The sequence below is a fragment of the Sorex araneus genome, chromosome 2 (genome assembly GCF_027595985.1).
Source record: "Sorex araneus isolate mSorAra2 chromosome 2, mSorAra2.pri, whole genome shotgun sequence".
Lineage (NCBI taxonomy): Eukaryota > Metazoa > Chordata > Mammalia > Eulipotyphla > Soricidae > Sorex > Sorex araneus.
In genome coordinates this window covers 337,230,631-337,247,132 of record NC_073303.1, presented here as the reverse complement: position 1 = coordinate 337,247,132, position 16,502 = coordinate 337,230,631, and the positions used below count along the sequence as shown (strand labels likewise).

The 16,502-nt window shown below is 39.7% G+C and overlaps 1 protein-coding gene across 4 annotated transcripts in view; it reads left to right on the top strand.

The window, feature by feature from the left end:
• Positions 1–16,502, top strand: part of SS18 (SS18 subunit of BAF chromatin remodeling complex) — a 68,368-nt gene that overhangs the window by 32,615 nt on the left and 19,251 nt on the right. For 3 of the 4 annotated variants that reach the window (XM_055127996.1, XM_055127995.1, XM_055127993.1), the window contains exon 5: positions 4,212–4,433. The exons of the other annotated variant lie outside the window; for it this stretch is intronic. In XM_055127996.1, coding sequence (XP_054983971.1) covers positions 4,212–4,433 — 222 coding nt within the window. The remainder of the gene's footprint in view (positions 1–4,211; positions 4,434–16,502) is intronic. 4 annotated transcript variants of the gene reach the window in all.

The window sequence follows — 16,502 nt, the reverse complement described above, 5'->3', positions numbered from 1 at the left end:
ACTGGAAAAAACACATGGGAAGAAGAAATAAAACATTCCCTAATGTGTTTGTGTATTTAGTATTTCATCATTGATACTGTTGAAGTTGAAGATAGATTCAGCTTATGTTTATACCATAATATAAATACAGAAATTCATAGTAAAGCAAAATTAAAGGCTGAAAATTAATGTCTTTTTTAATGTTATGAGTCACTCTCTTTACTATTGATCCATTTTAAAATTTAGAGCTACTTAGGGTGTCATTCAGGCATTGGATACTGACTTAATTACCTTTTGTTTATTATAGTTTTGAATTAAAAAAGCCACTAGGATATTTTGTATTTGCAAGATCAGGTGCAACCTATACTCTCTTTTGATGGATGCTTTCTAATTTAGTGTGAGAATCTTCTTACTTTATAAAGACATAGGTTATTTTTATTAACTAAAAGTATTATCCTAATAATAATAAGTTAAAATAACAGGGGAATTTAATTTTAGAACTAGTAATTTGCACCCATTCTAAACATCTTAAGTGGATGTAGAAAAAGCCTAAAAGTGCCCAAATCTGAGGAAGCCAGGCAGTCTGGTTATGGGAGATGGATAGGTGGCTGATTCTGAAGAAAGGCAGCGGCGTTTCTGTGACTGCCTCCTGTTTCTCACTAACACTGCGCCTACTCTGTGTGGGGGTAGGAATGGAGACAGACAGTTGTCCTGATTTACTCAGGAGGGGCTTCTTGCTGAATCTACATTTGTTCCTTAGAGCACATTGTTTGAGAATTGGAAGGGTAGTGCAAATGCTGGTTAGCAGTTAGGTATTTGTGACTATATACAGTAACTTTTAAGTTTATTTTTCTTTATTTTTTATTAAGCACCATGACTAACAATGCTGTGAATGATGGAGTTTCATGCATAAAATGTTCACAGCACATCCAGGGGTACTTCTAATTAGAACTTCTTCTCCTTCTGTTTGTTAGTGTTATTTCCATGACTGGGAGTGAGACACTTTGTTGTGGTGCTCACACACTTCAGTTGGGGTCGCCCAAGCTTCACTTTTAGTGCTTGCCAGGGGTCACATGTGGTTGTTGTGCTTGCATGCTTGGCTGCAGTGCTTGGTGAGTGTTGCATATTTTAATTGCACTGTTCACACTCAGTTGCAGTGCTCTGGAGAGTGCTCACTGTTTTGTTCTAGTACCGGGAATCTATGGCCAATGGCAGTGCTGCCAAGATACTGGGGGCAGTGCCAGGGGTAGAACTGGTGGCCTCATGCCTGCAAAGCAGACAGTGTACCATTGAGCCATCCTGGGCCCCTCATTAGTTAAGATTTTGATTTAACCTCTCCATGTAACATTCAAGTCTGCATATTGAAGTAACAACTGAGCAGCAGTGTAATTATTGTTAGCATGATGTTTGTTTTATTGTTCAATCACTTGGCATAGTTCATACTGTTAATTAGCCTAAAGTACTTTTTACCAATTATGACTTAGGTCATACTTTAGTTTCTAAAGCAGTTTATACTCTTTTTACAATTATATATTGGAAGTCTGATAACTTATATTTTCTCTGTTTTTTTTTTGTGTGTGTGTGTTTTGGTGGGGGATGCACACTTGGCTATGCTCAGGGCTTACTTCTGGCTCTTTGCTCAGGAATCACTCCTGGTAGGGCTTGGGAGGACTGGGTTGGTATTGGGGATCCAGCCCTATCAGCTGTTTGCAAGGCAAGTTCATTACCCAGTGTGCTATGCTATCCCTTTGACCTCTATTTTTTTTTTAAATTAAGTTCCTTACAGCATTTAGCTCATACACCTGCCCTTGAACCCTCACCCCCATGTCTTATGGGCCATTTTTGGCTTTGTACTCAGGGATCGCTCTTTTCTGTAGATGTTAAGAGATTGTGAATATATGAAGATGTGTTTTGGAGCCTTTTCAGTATATTAAGAGTTGCCTCAGTTTTTCGCGCGCACGCGTGTGTGTGTGTGATTGCATTGCATTCTCTTTAATGGATGTCTTTTATCTGTTTGTACAGTTCTCTTAAAGAAGTAATAGGTTGTTGGGGCAGGAGCAATAATACAGAGGGTAGAGTGTTTGCCTTGAACACAGCCCAGATTCCATCCCCAGTATCCTTTATGGTACACCAAACATTGCCAGGAGTGAACCCTGAGCACAGAACCATGAGTAAGCCCTAAGCATAGACATGTATAGACATGTATAGACACTGGTATGCTTGTTGCAAATATTTTGGCTTTAAAAGTCATGCTGCTATGGGTTGGAGCAATAGGTCAACAGACTAGAGTATGTGGTTTGCGTGTAGGAGCCCCTGCTTTTGTCCCCCAGTTGTGTTGGGTCATTCAAACATTGCAGTGATACCCTAGCACCAAGCTGAGTGTGGCCCAAAAACCAAAAGAAACTTATAGGCATGTATGTGTTTATTTATGTATAAACAAGCACACACATTTGCTTACATACATGAATGTCAATGAATGTCAGTATTCTATTTGTATTAGAACATTCTATTATGTTTATATATTTATATGTAACTAATATTAAAATTCATATATAATTTATATTTATATATTAAAGTTGTACTAAATTAAAATTTGGGAAGTTAAAAATATGTATATTTAAAAACAGTATAAATTTTGACACATTGCTTTGTGTAAAATAGCTCTTTGTAAATAGTTACAATAGTGCATGAAAGTGCTTCTTCATAATAAGGTCTGATCAGAACTTTCATGTGTATGTGTTTTGGGCAATATCCAGTGATGCTTACTCCTGGCTCAGTGCTTAGGAATCACTCTTACTGGTGCTCAGGGGCTATATGGGGTGCAAGAGATTGAACCCCAGTAGGGTGTGTGTAAGGTAAGTTCCTACCCACTGTGCTATTGCTCTGGCTGTATAGATCATGATCTTTGCAAATCTGAAAGGCACAAACTGGTTTCTTTTTTTTTTTTTTTTTTTTTTTTTGCTTTTTGGGTCTCACCCAGCGATGCACAGGGGTTACTCCTGGCTTTGCACTCAGGAGTTACTCCTGGCGGTGCTCAGGGGACCATATGGGATGCTGGGGATCGAACCCGGGTCGACCGCGTGCAAGGCAAACGCCCTACCCGCTGTGCTATCGCTCCAGCCCCACAACAAACTGGTTTCTTAACATTTTAAATTTATGTTTTGAATTTAACTAAGTAAGCACTTTTAATCAAGTGTCACTTTTTGTAGTTTTCCTATGAATTGTTCATGTCTTTTTTTTTTGGGGGGGGGGGCGTCACACCCAGCGATGTACAGGGCTTACTCCTTGTTCTACACTCAGGACTTACTCTTGGCTGTGCTTGGGGAACCATATGGGATGCTGGGAATCGAACCCGGGTCGGCCGCATGCAAGGCAAATGCCTTACCTGCTGTGCTATCGCTCCATGTCTGTTTTTCTTAGCAGCTAGTGGTCTTTTGTTTTTTATATTCAATAATTTTAACTCATAAATTTTTCTCAGTTCATTTTTCATTTACATTTGTTTCTTAATTTTAATGGTCAAAGATTTATTTTTTTTTGTAGCCTACTGTCTCTTTGTATTCTGAGTTTTGTGTTTTAAGGAAGCCTTTCTAACAAGTAAAAATTCTTTTTGAAGTTCTGTTCTATTGTTTCTTTATTTTTCTTCTTTTTATGTTTTATTTTGTATTCATCGAAAATTAATTTTGATGGAAGGAGTGATATACAGGATCCAATTTTTTTTTTCCCAGATGGCTGCTTACTTGTTATAACACCACTGCATTTTCTTTTACCCACTGATGCTTAACATTGCCAAAATTATCATTTATTAAATTATGCATTTAAGTTTTTTTTAAAAAGTATTTTGTTTGGTTTTTGGGTAGCCACATCCAACAGTGCTCAGGGCTTACTCCTGGCTATATGCTTAGGGATTACTCCTGGTTGTGCCAGGGATCGAACTATTGACTGCATGCAAGGCAGTACTATCTCAGTGTTGGCTGTACCTGCTGTACTGTCTCTCCAGTCACATTTAGGTCTGTTTTTTAGAGTCTACTCTGATTACATTAATTTCTTAATCATTTTTTTGTGCTCATACTTCCCAATTAGTATTTGTTCTAGTTCATGTAAAATGTTTACTTTGCTGACTATTAAGTATTTATTATTATAGTAATAAAAGAAAAGAAAAGCTTACAAAGTTATTTTTGTAAAGATCATCTATTTAACCTTCCTATTTTGGTTCTAATCACTTCTTTTCAAAGGGCCTAACCATATGCCTATGCAGGGACCTGGACCCAATCAACTCAGTATGACAAACAGTTCCATGAACATGCCTTCAAGTAGCCATGGATCCATGGGAGGTTACAACCATTCTGTGCCATCGTCACAGAGCATGCCAGTACAGAATCAGATGACAATGAGTCAAGGGCAACCAATGGGAAATTATGGTCCCAGACCAAATATGAATATGCAGCCAAACCAAGGTAAATAAGCTTTATGCTAATTCTTAATTAGAAATGCATTTGAATTTGCATTAGCATTTGAAATAAAAGCATTATTATCAAGTTGTTAGCTGATTTGTAAAAATGTTTGTAAGTAAAAATTATACCTATATACAGGGAACTTTGATAGGAAACCAGCTTTTTATGTTTTTTGGACAATTTGAGATTCTATATTTTAGGATTTCTTTTTAAAGCTAAATAATGAATAACCAGATATTTGGCTTAGACCAGGAAGTTGAGAATATATGGCTTTATCTTTGTATTATCCCCTTGTACTTCTTGGTTGATTTTACTTACTAAGGATATATTTTCTGAATTTCTTTTTACATAGGTATTACTGAGTATTGTATCCAAGTGTTTAAGAGGTAAATTTAGGACTAGAGAGATAATATAGCTGGTAAGGCATCTACCTGCCTTGCACAAGCAAGGCTGACTGGAATTTGATTCCCGGCACTACATATGATCCCCTGAGACCCTTCAAGGGGTGATTCCGTGAGTGCAGAGCCAGGAGTAAGTCCTGAGCACAACCAGATGTGGCTCCAGAACAAAACACAGCAAAGTAAATTTAACAGAGTAAGCTATTAGGATGTTCAGCAGAGAATATTCTTTAGATGGGTATGTGCAAGTTGATTGCCAATCTGAGAATGAATTGCTATTATATTTCTCTTTTAAGTATTCTTATGCATAGTAACTAAAAATCAGCAAGTGGAGCTCTGTTATGCTAATCACTTCCAAAACATTTGGCCTCTTGCCAGCCTAAAGCTATTCTAATTACAAAGTGTGGTGAGGTTAAGAGTATAAGATAGAATTAAATGTATTTGCAAAAAGTATTTTAGTTTTCACTTATTAAAAAAAAACCACCAAAATGTATCTAGATGAAGGAAATTAACGTTGATCTAATGCTGTTTATGATATTTAAATTAAGAATATTATTCTTTTTCTAATTTTAATGAAATTATTGAAAACAGAGGGAAATAATAGAATAAACCCTTAATGAATGTAGCTTCATAGAACATAGAACTGGTGGTTCTCCATTTTTAAATTCCAAGGTTTTAGTACCCATGATTGAAAATTTTATCTTACTTCTTTAGCTCAGTCAAAGGCTCAAAACAACAGCGAGATGCAATTAGTTGGATCAAAAGGGAATTTAGATATTTTTCCATATAGTTTCATTTTCAGGAAAGAAAAGAAAAATTGCCAAGATCCTAAGAGCAAATCAGTGTTGATGGCACACTTAGAAACTATAGTTAAGAAAAGATTGCCTCTGCATAAGAATAGTGTTAGTTGTTACAGCATGGTTTGATGTAGCATATATTTAAAGAAGACAAAATTAAGGCATGTGGCAATGTTCATGTAGGAAACAGTTGCTTTTGGAGAAGGAAGTTGAGGTATTGGAAATTTGTTCTAAACAAAATTTAAGGACCATTTAAAATGTTATGTTTTGTATTAATGTGTTTCCCTTGTATTATAATAGTACTACTTTAGCTTTGTTCTCATAAGTTGTGAATTTATTATTAGAAAATAGATTGCACAGATCTTACTTGAGGAAATAGAGAATGGGATAGGAAATTTTCAATATTTAAATTTTAAGGATACATTAAAGTCCTTTCAATGAAAGTTTTTGATATTTTAACACCATAAGAACAAAAAATGCAGTTACCAAAAATTGTATCACTGTATCACCGTCATCCCATTGCTCATTGATTTGCTTGAGTGGGCACCAGTAATGTCTCCATTGTGAGACTTGTTACTGTTTTTGGCATATCAAATATGCCACGGGTAGCTTGCCAGGCTCTGCTGTGCGGGCGAGATACTCTAGGTGACTTGCTGAGCTCTCTGAGGGGGGCGGAGGAATCGAACGCGTGTGTAAGGCAAACGCCCTACCTGCTGCACTATCACTCCAGGCCATAGTTTATATTGACTTTGATTATATTAACTAGTTAACTAATTATATTAACTTATTAACCCAGTAAGTACCATATAAACAATTTTATAAGAAATCCATGTAATTAACAAATTATAAAATTGTTTATATGGTACTTATTGGGTGGGTGGGGGGAAAACCATTTATTTATTTATTTTTGCATCACACCCAGCGATGCACAGGGATTACTCCTGGCTCTGCACTCAGGAATTACTCCTGGTCAGGGGACCTTATGGGATGCTGGGAATCGAACCTGGGTAGGCTGCATGCAAGGCAAACGCCCTACCTGCTGTGCTATCGCTCCAACCTCTGAAAAAAACTTTAACACGAAAGATTCATTGGAAATTAAAATATTTTTAACTGTAAATTTCTTTTTACGATAGATTACAGAAATTGTATTGTATTTTATTTTTTTCCTGTTTGGAACTCTCAGGGAGATAGTTCACAGGTGCCTGCTTAGGGATTTCTGGGGCAGCCTGGGAGCACCTTCAGGTGCTTAGCAGCACCCGACAAAACCAGCAACAGCAAAGTTCTATTTTGATAGGTGGAATGAATTAGAGAGTAGTTTTGTCTACACTTTCCCCCCCTCTTTTGGTGGGATGGGGGGTGGGTGGGTGGTGGAGATTAGCACACACACCTATGCTCAGGCCTATGCTTGGCCCTGTGTTCAGGGGTTGCAGAGCCAAGAGTGAGCCTGAGCACTGGTGGTTGGGTTACTGTGTGTAGTACTTCACCAAGTAGTAATTCAACCAAGGCCAGCCTTAACTAGGATACCATCTCTCTTCCCCCAGATGAGTGAGTTGTTAAATATGTCAGTGATCACTGTCATCCCGTTCATTGATTTGCTCGAGCGGGTGCCAGTCTCTATTCGTAATGGAGTAAGTCACCATTCATCCCTGTCGCAAACTAGTGTAGCCTGATGGCATATTGGAGGCTCTTCCAGGATCAGGGGAATGAGGACTGTCGTTGTTACTGTTTTTGGCATATAGAGTACACCATAGGTAGTTTGCCAGGCTCTGCCATTCAGGTAGGATACTCTTGATCAATGTCAGTGGTAGTTTAATAAAATGTGGACTGACAACCACTGGATTTTATAACCATGGCAGGCAGTTTTGAGGGAGAAATGGGGGTAAAAGCCCGACTGCATTGGTATTTAAGACAGAATGGGGATAGAGAAATGGTCATAATGTACAGATTGTTCCTTTCAGTAACTTTTTGATATAATGACATAAAATAGATTAATCATTTGAGGAAGATGTAGGAGGAAAAATTTTTTAAAGTTGGAAAGATAATTAGGCATATGTATTATCTAGATAACAAAAATAGGGCAGCATTGATGATGCAGTAGAGAAACAGGACAGATAGAGGTGACATTTAAGAGCTTGAATTCCATATGTGTACCATAGATGTTTGAGATATCTCCTCAGCCCTTGCCCTTCCTTTTGATACCCAGTTTGAGAATATTTCTGACATTTCTCAAAACCAGTGTATCCCAGGATAGTATTCTCCCCCCCTCACGTCAGGGGGCATTAAGACAGTCGAGGGTGCTCTATAAGTCTTGGTACAAATTTGGCATGCTCTTCCTTAGATGTTGTTTTGGGTGAACCTATTTGCAGAGGGGTGGGTTTGGGTAAACCCAGTGGGACTCAGAGATTACTCCTGTTGGGGCTCGGGGGACCATATGTATGCCAAGAATTGACCTTGGTTTGGCTTCGTGCAAGGTAGGCACCCTACACTGAGCTATCATTCCAGTCCCCAACCATTATTTTTTGTTTGTTTTGAAAAGGGAAAAGTTAGCTAGATTAGTTTGGGAATCTCATTTCACTGATTGAAAGTTTCAGGGGATAGTCCACCAGGTGGACATCACTTTTGTCATTTATTGCAAATTCTGGGATTTCTAGAATTCCTCTCAGATTCAAATTGTTGAAAAGTTTCCTGCAACTCACTGAAAGCTGATATTTTAGTTTCTCACAGTGAAAAATACATTGCACTGTAGCACTGTCATCCAGTTCATTGATTTGCTCGAGTGGGCACCAGTGACGTCTCCATTGTAAGACTTGTTACTGTTTTGGGCATATCAAATACGCCACGGGTAGCTTGGCAGGCTCTGCCGTAGGGGTGGGATACTCTCGGTAGCTTGCCGGGCTCTCTGAGAGGGACAGAGGAATCAAACTCAGATCGGCTCTGTGCAAGGCAAACGCCCTACCCGATGTGCTATCACTCAAGTTCAGTGAAAAATACAGGTTAAAATTGTCCAAGAGGGGGGCTGGAGCGATAGCACAGTGGGTAGGGCATTTGCCTTGCACTCGGCCAACCTGGGTTTGATCCCCAGCATCCCATTTGGCCCCCTGAGCACTGCCAGGAGTAACTCCTGAGTGCAAAGCCAGGAGTAACCCCTGTGCATCACCAGGTGAGACCCAAAAAGCAAAAAGAAAAAGAAAAAAAAAGAAAAAAAAAGAAAAAATTGTCCAAGAGGAAAAGTGCATAGGGAAAAGTTTAGAGCAAGAATGAAATGTGGAGTTTCTTTCTGCATATAATCAGAATCCATTGTTCTGCTCTCCATGCCTGGTGATAATGACAGCCTACCAGGGACGTTCACTGGAGTCCAGGGTTCAGTTTTTATTAGGACTTTATTATTTATTTATTTATTATTTATATTTAGGTTTGGCTGATAGCTCACATTTTAAATTCTAATCTTTAATCTCTGGTTTACCTAAGCATGATACAATATATCCCTGACGAATTGTTGGTTTTCCCTTTCTAATAAATCATTTTTTGTTGTTTATTTTGGACCACACCTGGCAGTGCTCAGTGATCACTCCTGGTTCTGCACTCAGGAATCACTCCTGGTAGTGCTCGGGTGACCTTATGGAATGCTGAGATGGAACCTGGGTTAGCCACTTTCTAGGCAAGCGCCCTACCGGCTCAGACCCCTAAATTGAGGAAATCTTTAATATAAAATAAAACCATGCCAGGGGGCTGGAGAGATAGCACAGCGGGTATGGCGTTTGCCTTGCACGCGGCCGACCCAGGTTCAAATCCCAGCATCCCATATGGTCCCCTGAGCACGGCCAGGGGTAATTCCTGAGTGCAGAGCCAGGACTAACCCCTGTGCATCGCCAGGTGTGACCCAAAAAGCAAAAAAAAAAAATAAAACCATGCCATGCTGAGTTAGTTACTGTCTTTTCAGATTACAGCGTAGAAAACTTACAAATGAGGAAGTTCTCCAAATATTTTATTCCTGTAGAAATGTCATTTTTGGCATCTGTAGAGGATTTGAAGGAGAGAGAATTATGCATGCACTTATCTCTCTGCACTGTTAAAAATGGTAAATCTATAGTTTATTGATATTATTGGTTCTAGTTTTGTTATCGATAGTTATTACATTGTAGTTTCACTGGATGTTTTATTCATACATTTGATCAGTATGATTATATGGCATAAGTTTTTCAAGGTTCTCATTCTCTCCAGAGTGACTGGTTATAAAAATAATTAGTATGAAAAATCTGGAAAATACAAGAAATGTATAGAACATAAAAATCACCTTTGGGGGCTGGAGCAATAGCACAGCGGGTAGGGCGTTTGCCTTGCACTCGGCCGACCCAGGTTCGATTCTCAGCATCCCATATGGTCCCCTGAGCACCGCCAGGAGTAATTCCTGAGTGCAGGGCCAGGAGTAACTCCTGTGCAACGCCGGGTGTGACCCAAAAGAAGCCAAAAAAAAAGAAACACCTTTTATCTTTCTATCTATAAATTAACCCACTTGACGAGATACTGTACACTTATATATAATTAGTAATGTATACTTTGAGCTCTTTGTAAAAGCAGCGTGAATAGCTTTAATTGCAAAATAGTTAATAAAATATCTGTGTAATTACTTTTCCCCAGACTTTTAAGTTCTGTGAAATGACAGTGTCTTAATTTGCTCACACCTTTTTTCTGTTGTGACTGATAGATGAGCTTGTTTTTCTCCTGCTGTTTACAATTAGAAAATGAGGGGATGGAATGATAGTACAACAGGTAGGCACTTATATTGTTCCTGACTGATTCAGATTCGATCTGCACACCCCACATGGTGCCCTGAGCTCTCCAGGAATGATTCCTCAGTGCAGAGCCAGGAGTAAGTCCTGAGCACCTCTGGATGAGACCCCAGAAATTCAAAAAGAAGCAAACAAAAACAAATTAGAAAACTAGAATCCTAAAAAAGAAAACTGGGATCCTTCTCAGCAGAATTGTCATTCACCAGTTATTAGTTCCAGAGGGAACCAAAATAGGAGCTATCCCTGGTTCCAATAGGAACTGGACCCTGATATTTCTAGGACCTAGGACCTTGGAGTCTGGTTTGGTCTCTGGCATGCATATGGTCTGAGCACTGCTTTGAGTGATCATTGAGGAAAGGGCCAGGAAGAAACCCTGAACACCTTCCATGGGCATGGGCCCAAATCAACTTCCATTCCCCCGAAAAAAAATCCACTGCTTCTTTTATAATATATTTTAAAAAATTTCATTATATTTGATTTACCGTGAGATAGTTACAAGCTTTCATGTTTGAGTTATAATCACACAATGATCAAATACCCATCCCTCCACCAGGGCACATTCCCCACCACCAATATCCCCAGTACACCCCTACCTTTCCCACCCTCCCCCTAACTCCATGGCAGATAATATTCCCCATACTCTCTCTCTGGGGGCTGGAGCTATAGCACAGCGGTTGGGTGTTTGCCTTTCACGAGGCTGACCCGAGTTCGATTTGTCCACCCCTCTCGGAGAGCCCGGCAAGCTACGAAGAGTATCAAGCCTGCTCGGCAGAGCCTGGCAAGCTACCCATGCATATTGGGTATGCCAAAAACAGTAACAATAAGTCTCTCAGTGAGAGACATTACTGGTGCCCGCTTGAACAAATCGATGAGCAATGGGATGACAGTGACAGTGACTCTCTCTGCTTTTGGGCATTATGGTTTGCAATGCAGACACTAAGAGGTTATCATGTTTGGTCCTTTATCTACTTTCAGCACACATCTCCCATCCCAACTGATTCCTCCAACCATAATTTTCTGAATGGTCCCTTCTCTATTCCAGCTGCCTTCTCCCAGCCCGCTCATGAGGCAGGCTTCCAAATATGGAGCAATCTTCCTGACCTTTATCTATTGCCCTTGGGTGTTGGTCTCCTTTATGTTATTTTATATTCCACAAATGAATGCAATCCTTCTATGTCTGTCCCTCTCTTTCTGACTCATTTCACATAGCATGATACTCTCCATGTCTATACACTTCTAAGCAAAATTCATGACTTCATCTCTCCTAATAGCTTCGTAGTAGAATCCACTGTTTCTTAACCCAGAAAGGAACAGTGCACATCTTTATTGTGCTTTTGGAGCTGTTTCCAGTATTTCTGTCCTGTTCTCACTAGGTGGCGATAGTAATCTCACACCAGTTGTGAAGACCACACTGTTCAATGTCCCAGAGGGAAAAAATCAACCACTGTTACAACAAACAAAAAAACAAAAGCCCCACAGCTATAAAAAGTGCTTAGTATAAGCAAGTGCATAACAGGATGGCTTTATTACTCAACAAACAAATGGTAACAGGCTTACTACCTTTACATTTTAATACTTTGGAGTACTTCCTTGAGGATTTCTCTAAAACTTTTACATTTGTATGTGTTTATTAACAGTTTTTATTTTTACTATCTAAAATCTGACATGCTCTTTTGGGGTGAGTGTACGCTGGAAGGGTTTGGAGTCCATACCTGGCCATGCTCAGGACTGACTCCTGCCTCTGTACTCAGAGGTCACTTCCGTCAGACTCAGGAGACCATATGGGGTGCCAGGGATTGAACCCAGGTTGATTGTGTGCAAGATAAGTGCCCTGTCCACGGTACTCTTGCTCAAGCACCCTTCTTTTGTTTACACTTGACTTGGTTTGGGGGTCACGTCCTGTGAATTAGGTCTACTTTTAGTTCTGTGCTTAGAAATTGCTTCCTGCTGTGCTGGTGAGGGGTCATGGAATTTTGAGGACTGAACCTGTGCCCTCTAAATGCAAAATGTACTCTCAGCTCATCTCTCTGGCCCAGATTCTGTTTTTCTGTGAATGGATGGGTTGTATCCTTTAGTGCTCAGGGTCAGTTTCAGCAGTGACCACTAGCTGTGCTCAGTGTGTGGTGTTTCCCCATATGTTGTATCGGAGATTTGAGCCAGGCTAGTGACTAAGCAAGCTCCTTAGCCATTGCACCAACCATCTCTCCATCCCTTTACTCTGATTTCTTTCTTTCTTCTTTCCTTTTGGGTCAAACCTGGTGATGCTCAGAGATTACTTTGGCTCTGCACTCAGGAATTTCTTATTCCTGGTGGTGCATGGCGCAGGGGGTTGAGGGTGGATTGGGTGGGAAAACGACCATATGGGATGCCAGGGATACCCTGGTTGATTGCATGCAAAGGAAACGCCCTGCCCCCTGTACTATCTCTTACTCTGCCCCCCTTACTCTGTTTTCTAAGGAAACTGAAGTAAGTTCCTACTAGCTGCAGTATGCATGTTTTAGTTAAGTAATCTTACTCATTTTAAATGGATGACTCATTTTAAATGGATGTAATATATCTTAGGATAGTTGAGTTTGTAAGCTTTCAAATAAAACCCACAATAGAATTTGAGATTGAGTCATTAAAAGAACAGATAATATTGAAAATTGACTGAAATGCTATAGGTATATGATGCCTAAAACTATTATCATGTGAGATTTTACAGGGGAAATTATGATTTGTTTTTGATTGGAGGATCTTTTCATTCAAATTTTTTGTACACATAATCACACTTTTTTAAAAAAATTATTATTGTTTTATCAATGAATCACTGTGAGGATACAGTTACAGATTTACATATTTTTGTGCTTGTTTCAGTCATACAATGCTCGAGTACCCGTCCCTCCACCAGTGCCCGTTCTCCACCATGACCCTAGTATCCCTCCTACCCTTCCCATTCCATCTCCCCCCACCCCACCCCGCTTCTGTGTCAGGGTTCTCTCTCTTTTGTTCTCTCTCTCCTTTTGAGTGTCGTGGTTTGCAATAAAGGTATTGGGTGGCCATAATCACACTCTTGTTGGTAAAGTTTTGCCAGAGACATCTATAATTTATACTTTTTCCCTTGTAGATAAGGTTTTGCTTCTGTCTTTGGTTCCTGCCATTTTGATTACAAGCTATTTTGGTCTTTCGTTTGGGTTTACTCAGTTTGGTACTCTTTGTACCTTGTAGCTCATTGCTCCCAACTTACCCTTCAAGTTGGGGAAATTCTCATGAATTATTTCTTCAACTAAACCTTACTTCTCTCCCTCTGTCCTCTCCTGGAATTTTAATGAGTATGAAGTTGTTTCTCTTGGCATTTCAGTAATTTCTTTATGTTTCTTTGTTGTTTCTCATGTTTTCCTCTTTCTCTCTTGAGTTGTTTACTGTATTTTCAAGTGTACATCATCATCATCATCATCATCATCATCATCATCATCATCATCCCGTTTATTGTTGAATTTCTCGAGCAGTCTCAGTAATGTCTCTGTTCGTTCTATCACTGCGATTTTAGAAGCTTCTCTTCTCATCCTTCCCAACGATGCCACATTGGAGGCTCTTTTAGGGTCAGGAGGATGAGACCCAGCTTGTTACTGGTTTTGGCATATGAATACACCATGGGGAGTTTGCGAGGCTCTCCCATGTGGGCAGGAAACTCTTGGTAGCTTGCCAGTTTCTCCCAGAGGGAGAACTAGGCTATTAAGATTAAGCTTCTGGGAGCTTGCTTTTAAGTCTCTGGATGTTGACTGATTATGGGATTACATGGTGCCGGGGGTGGGGGGGGGTCAGTCCCTGGGTTTGACCACCTAGCTACTGGAAAATGGGAAATCTGAGCACAAGAGGCCCAGTCCCCATCCTAGCAGGCTTGGAGGTCTCAGCCACGTATCCCACATACCTGGGTTCCTCTGCTGGTACCTTCATGCATGAGGCTTGTCCGAATGTGTGGAGAGGGGCCTTGAGCATGTACTTACTGATGTGATTTTTGGTTTCTGCCATGTTTTAAGGCTTGTCACCACAATGTTGAATTTCTTTACTTTCGTTTGAATTATTTCTTTATTTTTTTTTACATTATGCTTTCTTCTAGTTTACTGATTTTCTCCTCAAATGTTATTCTCAAATCACTGGGCATTGATACTGTTATCCTAAAGACTAGGCAGATTACAGGCCTGATGTGTTGGAGACTCCCCTGGGTTTTTGTTGTCTGTTGGCCGCTCTGTTCTTTTGTTTCCTCTTTGTCTTAGGTGCTATATTCACCATGGGCAAGGGTTGTCTCTGGCTGGTGGTGGGAATGGGCAGCTGTGCCTAGTTCCTGCTTTTCAAATAGTGCTTTTTGGGTGCTGCTAGAGTCTGAAAATTTACAGCAGGAGTTTGTGTGAATAGGATGGTTTGTGTGCCTTAATATTTGAGGATTTGGGGATAACCAGCCACATCTTCCGAAGGTCTGAACAAGTGGGCGGAGCCAAAGTTCTCATGGGATGCTCTGAGGGGGGCTTAGAGTTGTGGGGATGAGTGCAGGGAGTGGAGCTAGGCAGTCAAGTTTCTGACCTGCCAGTGGAGCAAGGAGCCAGGGTCAACATGCAGTTGCCAAGTTCTTCCAGAGGTCTTGGATGTGAGGGGCTGTGGGGGCAGTACACTCTGGCTTACACTTAATGCTGAGTGATGCTGAGGATCCCCCCAAGGGAGAGAGAAGTGACAGTGAGAGAAGGCTTGTGACTGAGCTCCTTGGAATTGGAACTGTTGCCCATCCCTAAAAATAAAGTAGAGGTGCCATGGTCTTATGTAGGGCTTAAGTAGAATTATTTTTTTCCTTTAGAGCAAAGTTAAAAAAATTATTATACATTGTTAGAGTTCCTCCCAGATGGTAAGTTTTTGCTTTTTACCTTATTTTAAATGTTAGTTCCAGTGCTGCTTATATGCTTTAGTTTTATTGTTACCTTCTGTTAGGGCAAGAGGTGTTTGATTAGAAGTGTTAGGAAACAGGCAAAATCTTCATTTATTGAAAATAAATTACTTGAAATAAATTACTTGAGTGCCCAATTATTCTGTTAAATAATTGCTAGTTTTCAGTTTGCTATTGAAAAAAACCTCTATTAGAAAAAATTTTACTCCTGTTGTGACTGGGGGTTCTTTAAAATTTTTTTCCCTGTCTTTAGTATGCTTTATATGCAAAGTTTATATTTAAAATTTTTTAGCCTAATTAAATTTGTTTGTGTTTGAAACTTCTATTTAACTCGCCTCTGAACCACCTAATAGGATTCATTTTTTTTTTATTGAGAGAAAAGTCTCAAAGTAATTTTTGAAAGGCTTGCATTTATGATGAAAATAGAAGGCAAAAAGAAGACAAATAGAGGAAAGAGTTCTGATAAAGTACTTCAGGTAATACCATTCAACTTAGAATAGAGCTGACTTTCTTCTACTTACACAGTGTTGTTGTTATTGTAGATCAGCAATATATTTAATGAGCTGAGCTTGTTCTATTTTAATTTTTGTTTAAATACTGGGTTTTGGCTCATCTGGGCAATTTTGCCTGTAAAACTTTTCTAAGTTCTCCAATTCTTTGCCCTTATATTTTCTTCTTAATTTACTCTTATATTAATAAAGGGAAGAATATGTAGCTTATTTAAGCAGGAAGTATAGGATAACTCATAACTATTTCTCAGACAGTAATGATAAAATAATGAGCTCCCTGGCCCGGAGAGAGAACTCAGCAGACTGAGAGCATGCTTTGCCTGTGGAGGACCTGGGTTCAGTCCCCAGCATTGCTTGATTATCCCCCCAGTGAGGGAATGACCCCTGAGCACTGAGCTGGGAGTAGTCCCTGAACACTGCTGAGTGTGGACAAATATCCCGTGGTGGGGGGGCAGTGAGGTTCTCATACCTTAATTTGATTGAGTGAAACTGAGGAGATGATTAGATTTTTTGATGGCAGAGATCTTTTTAGTTGTCACTTTACATGATACATTTTTACTATCATTAATGTGTATTATAGTGGTTTAGCTATGCTAACTGTTACTCAGTTTGGAACTTGCATAGTTCTTATTTCTAAGACCATGGCCCATTGCAGTTCTTTTT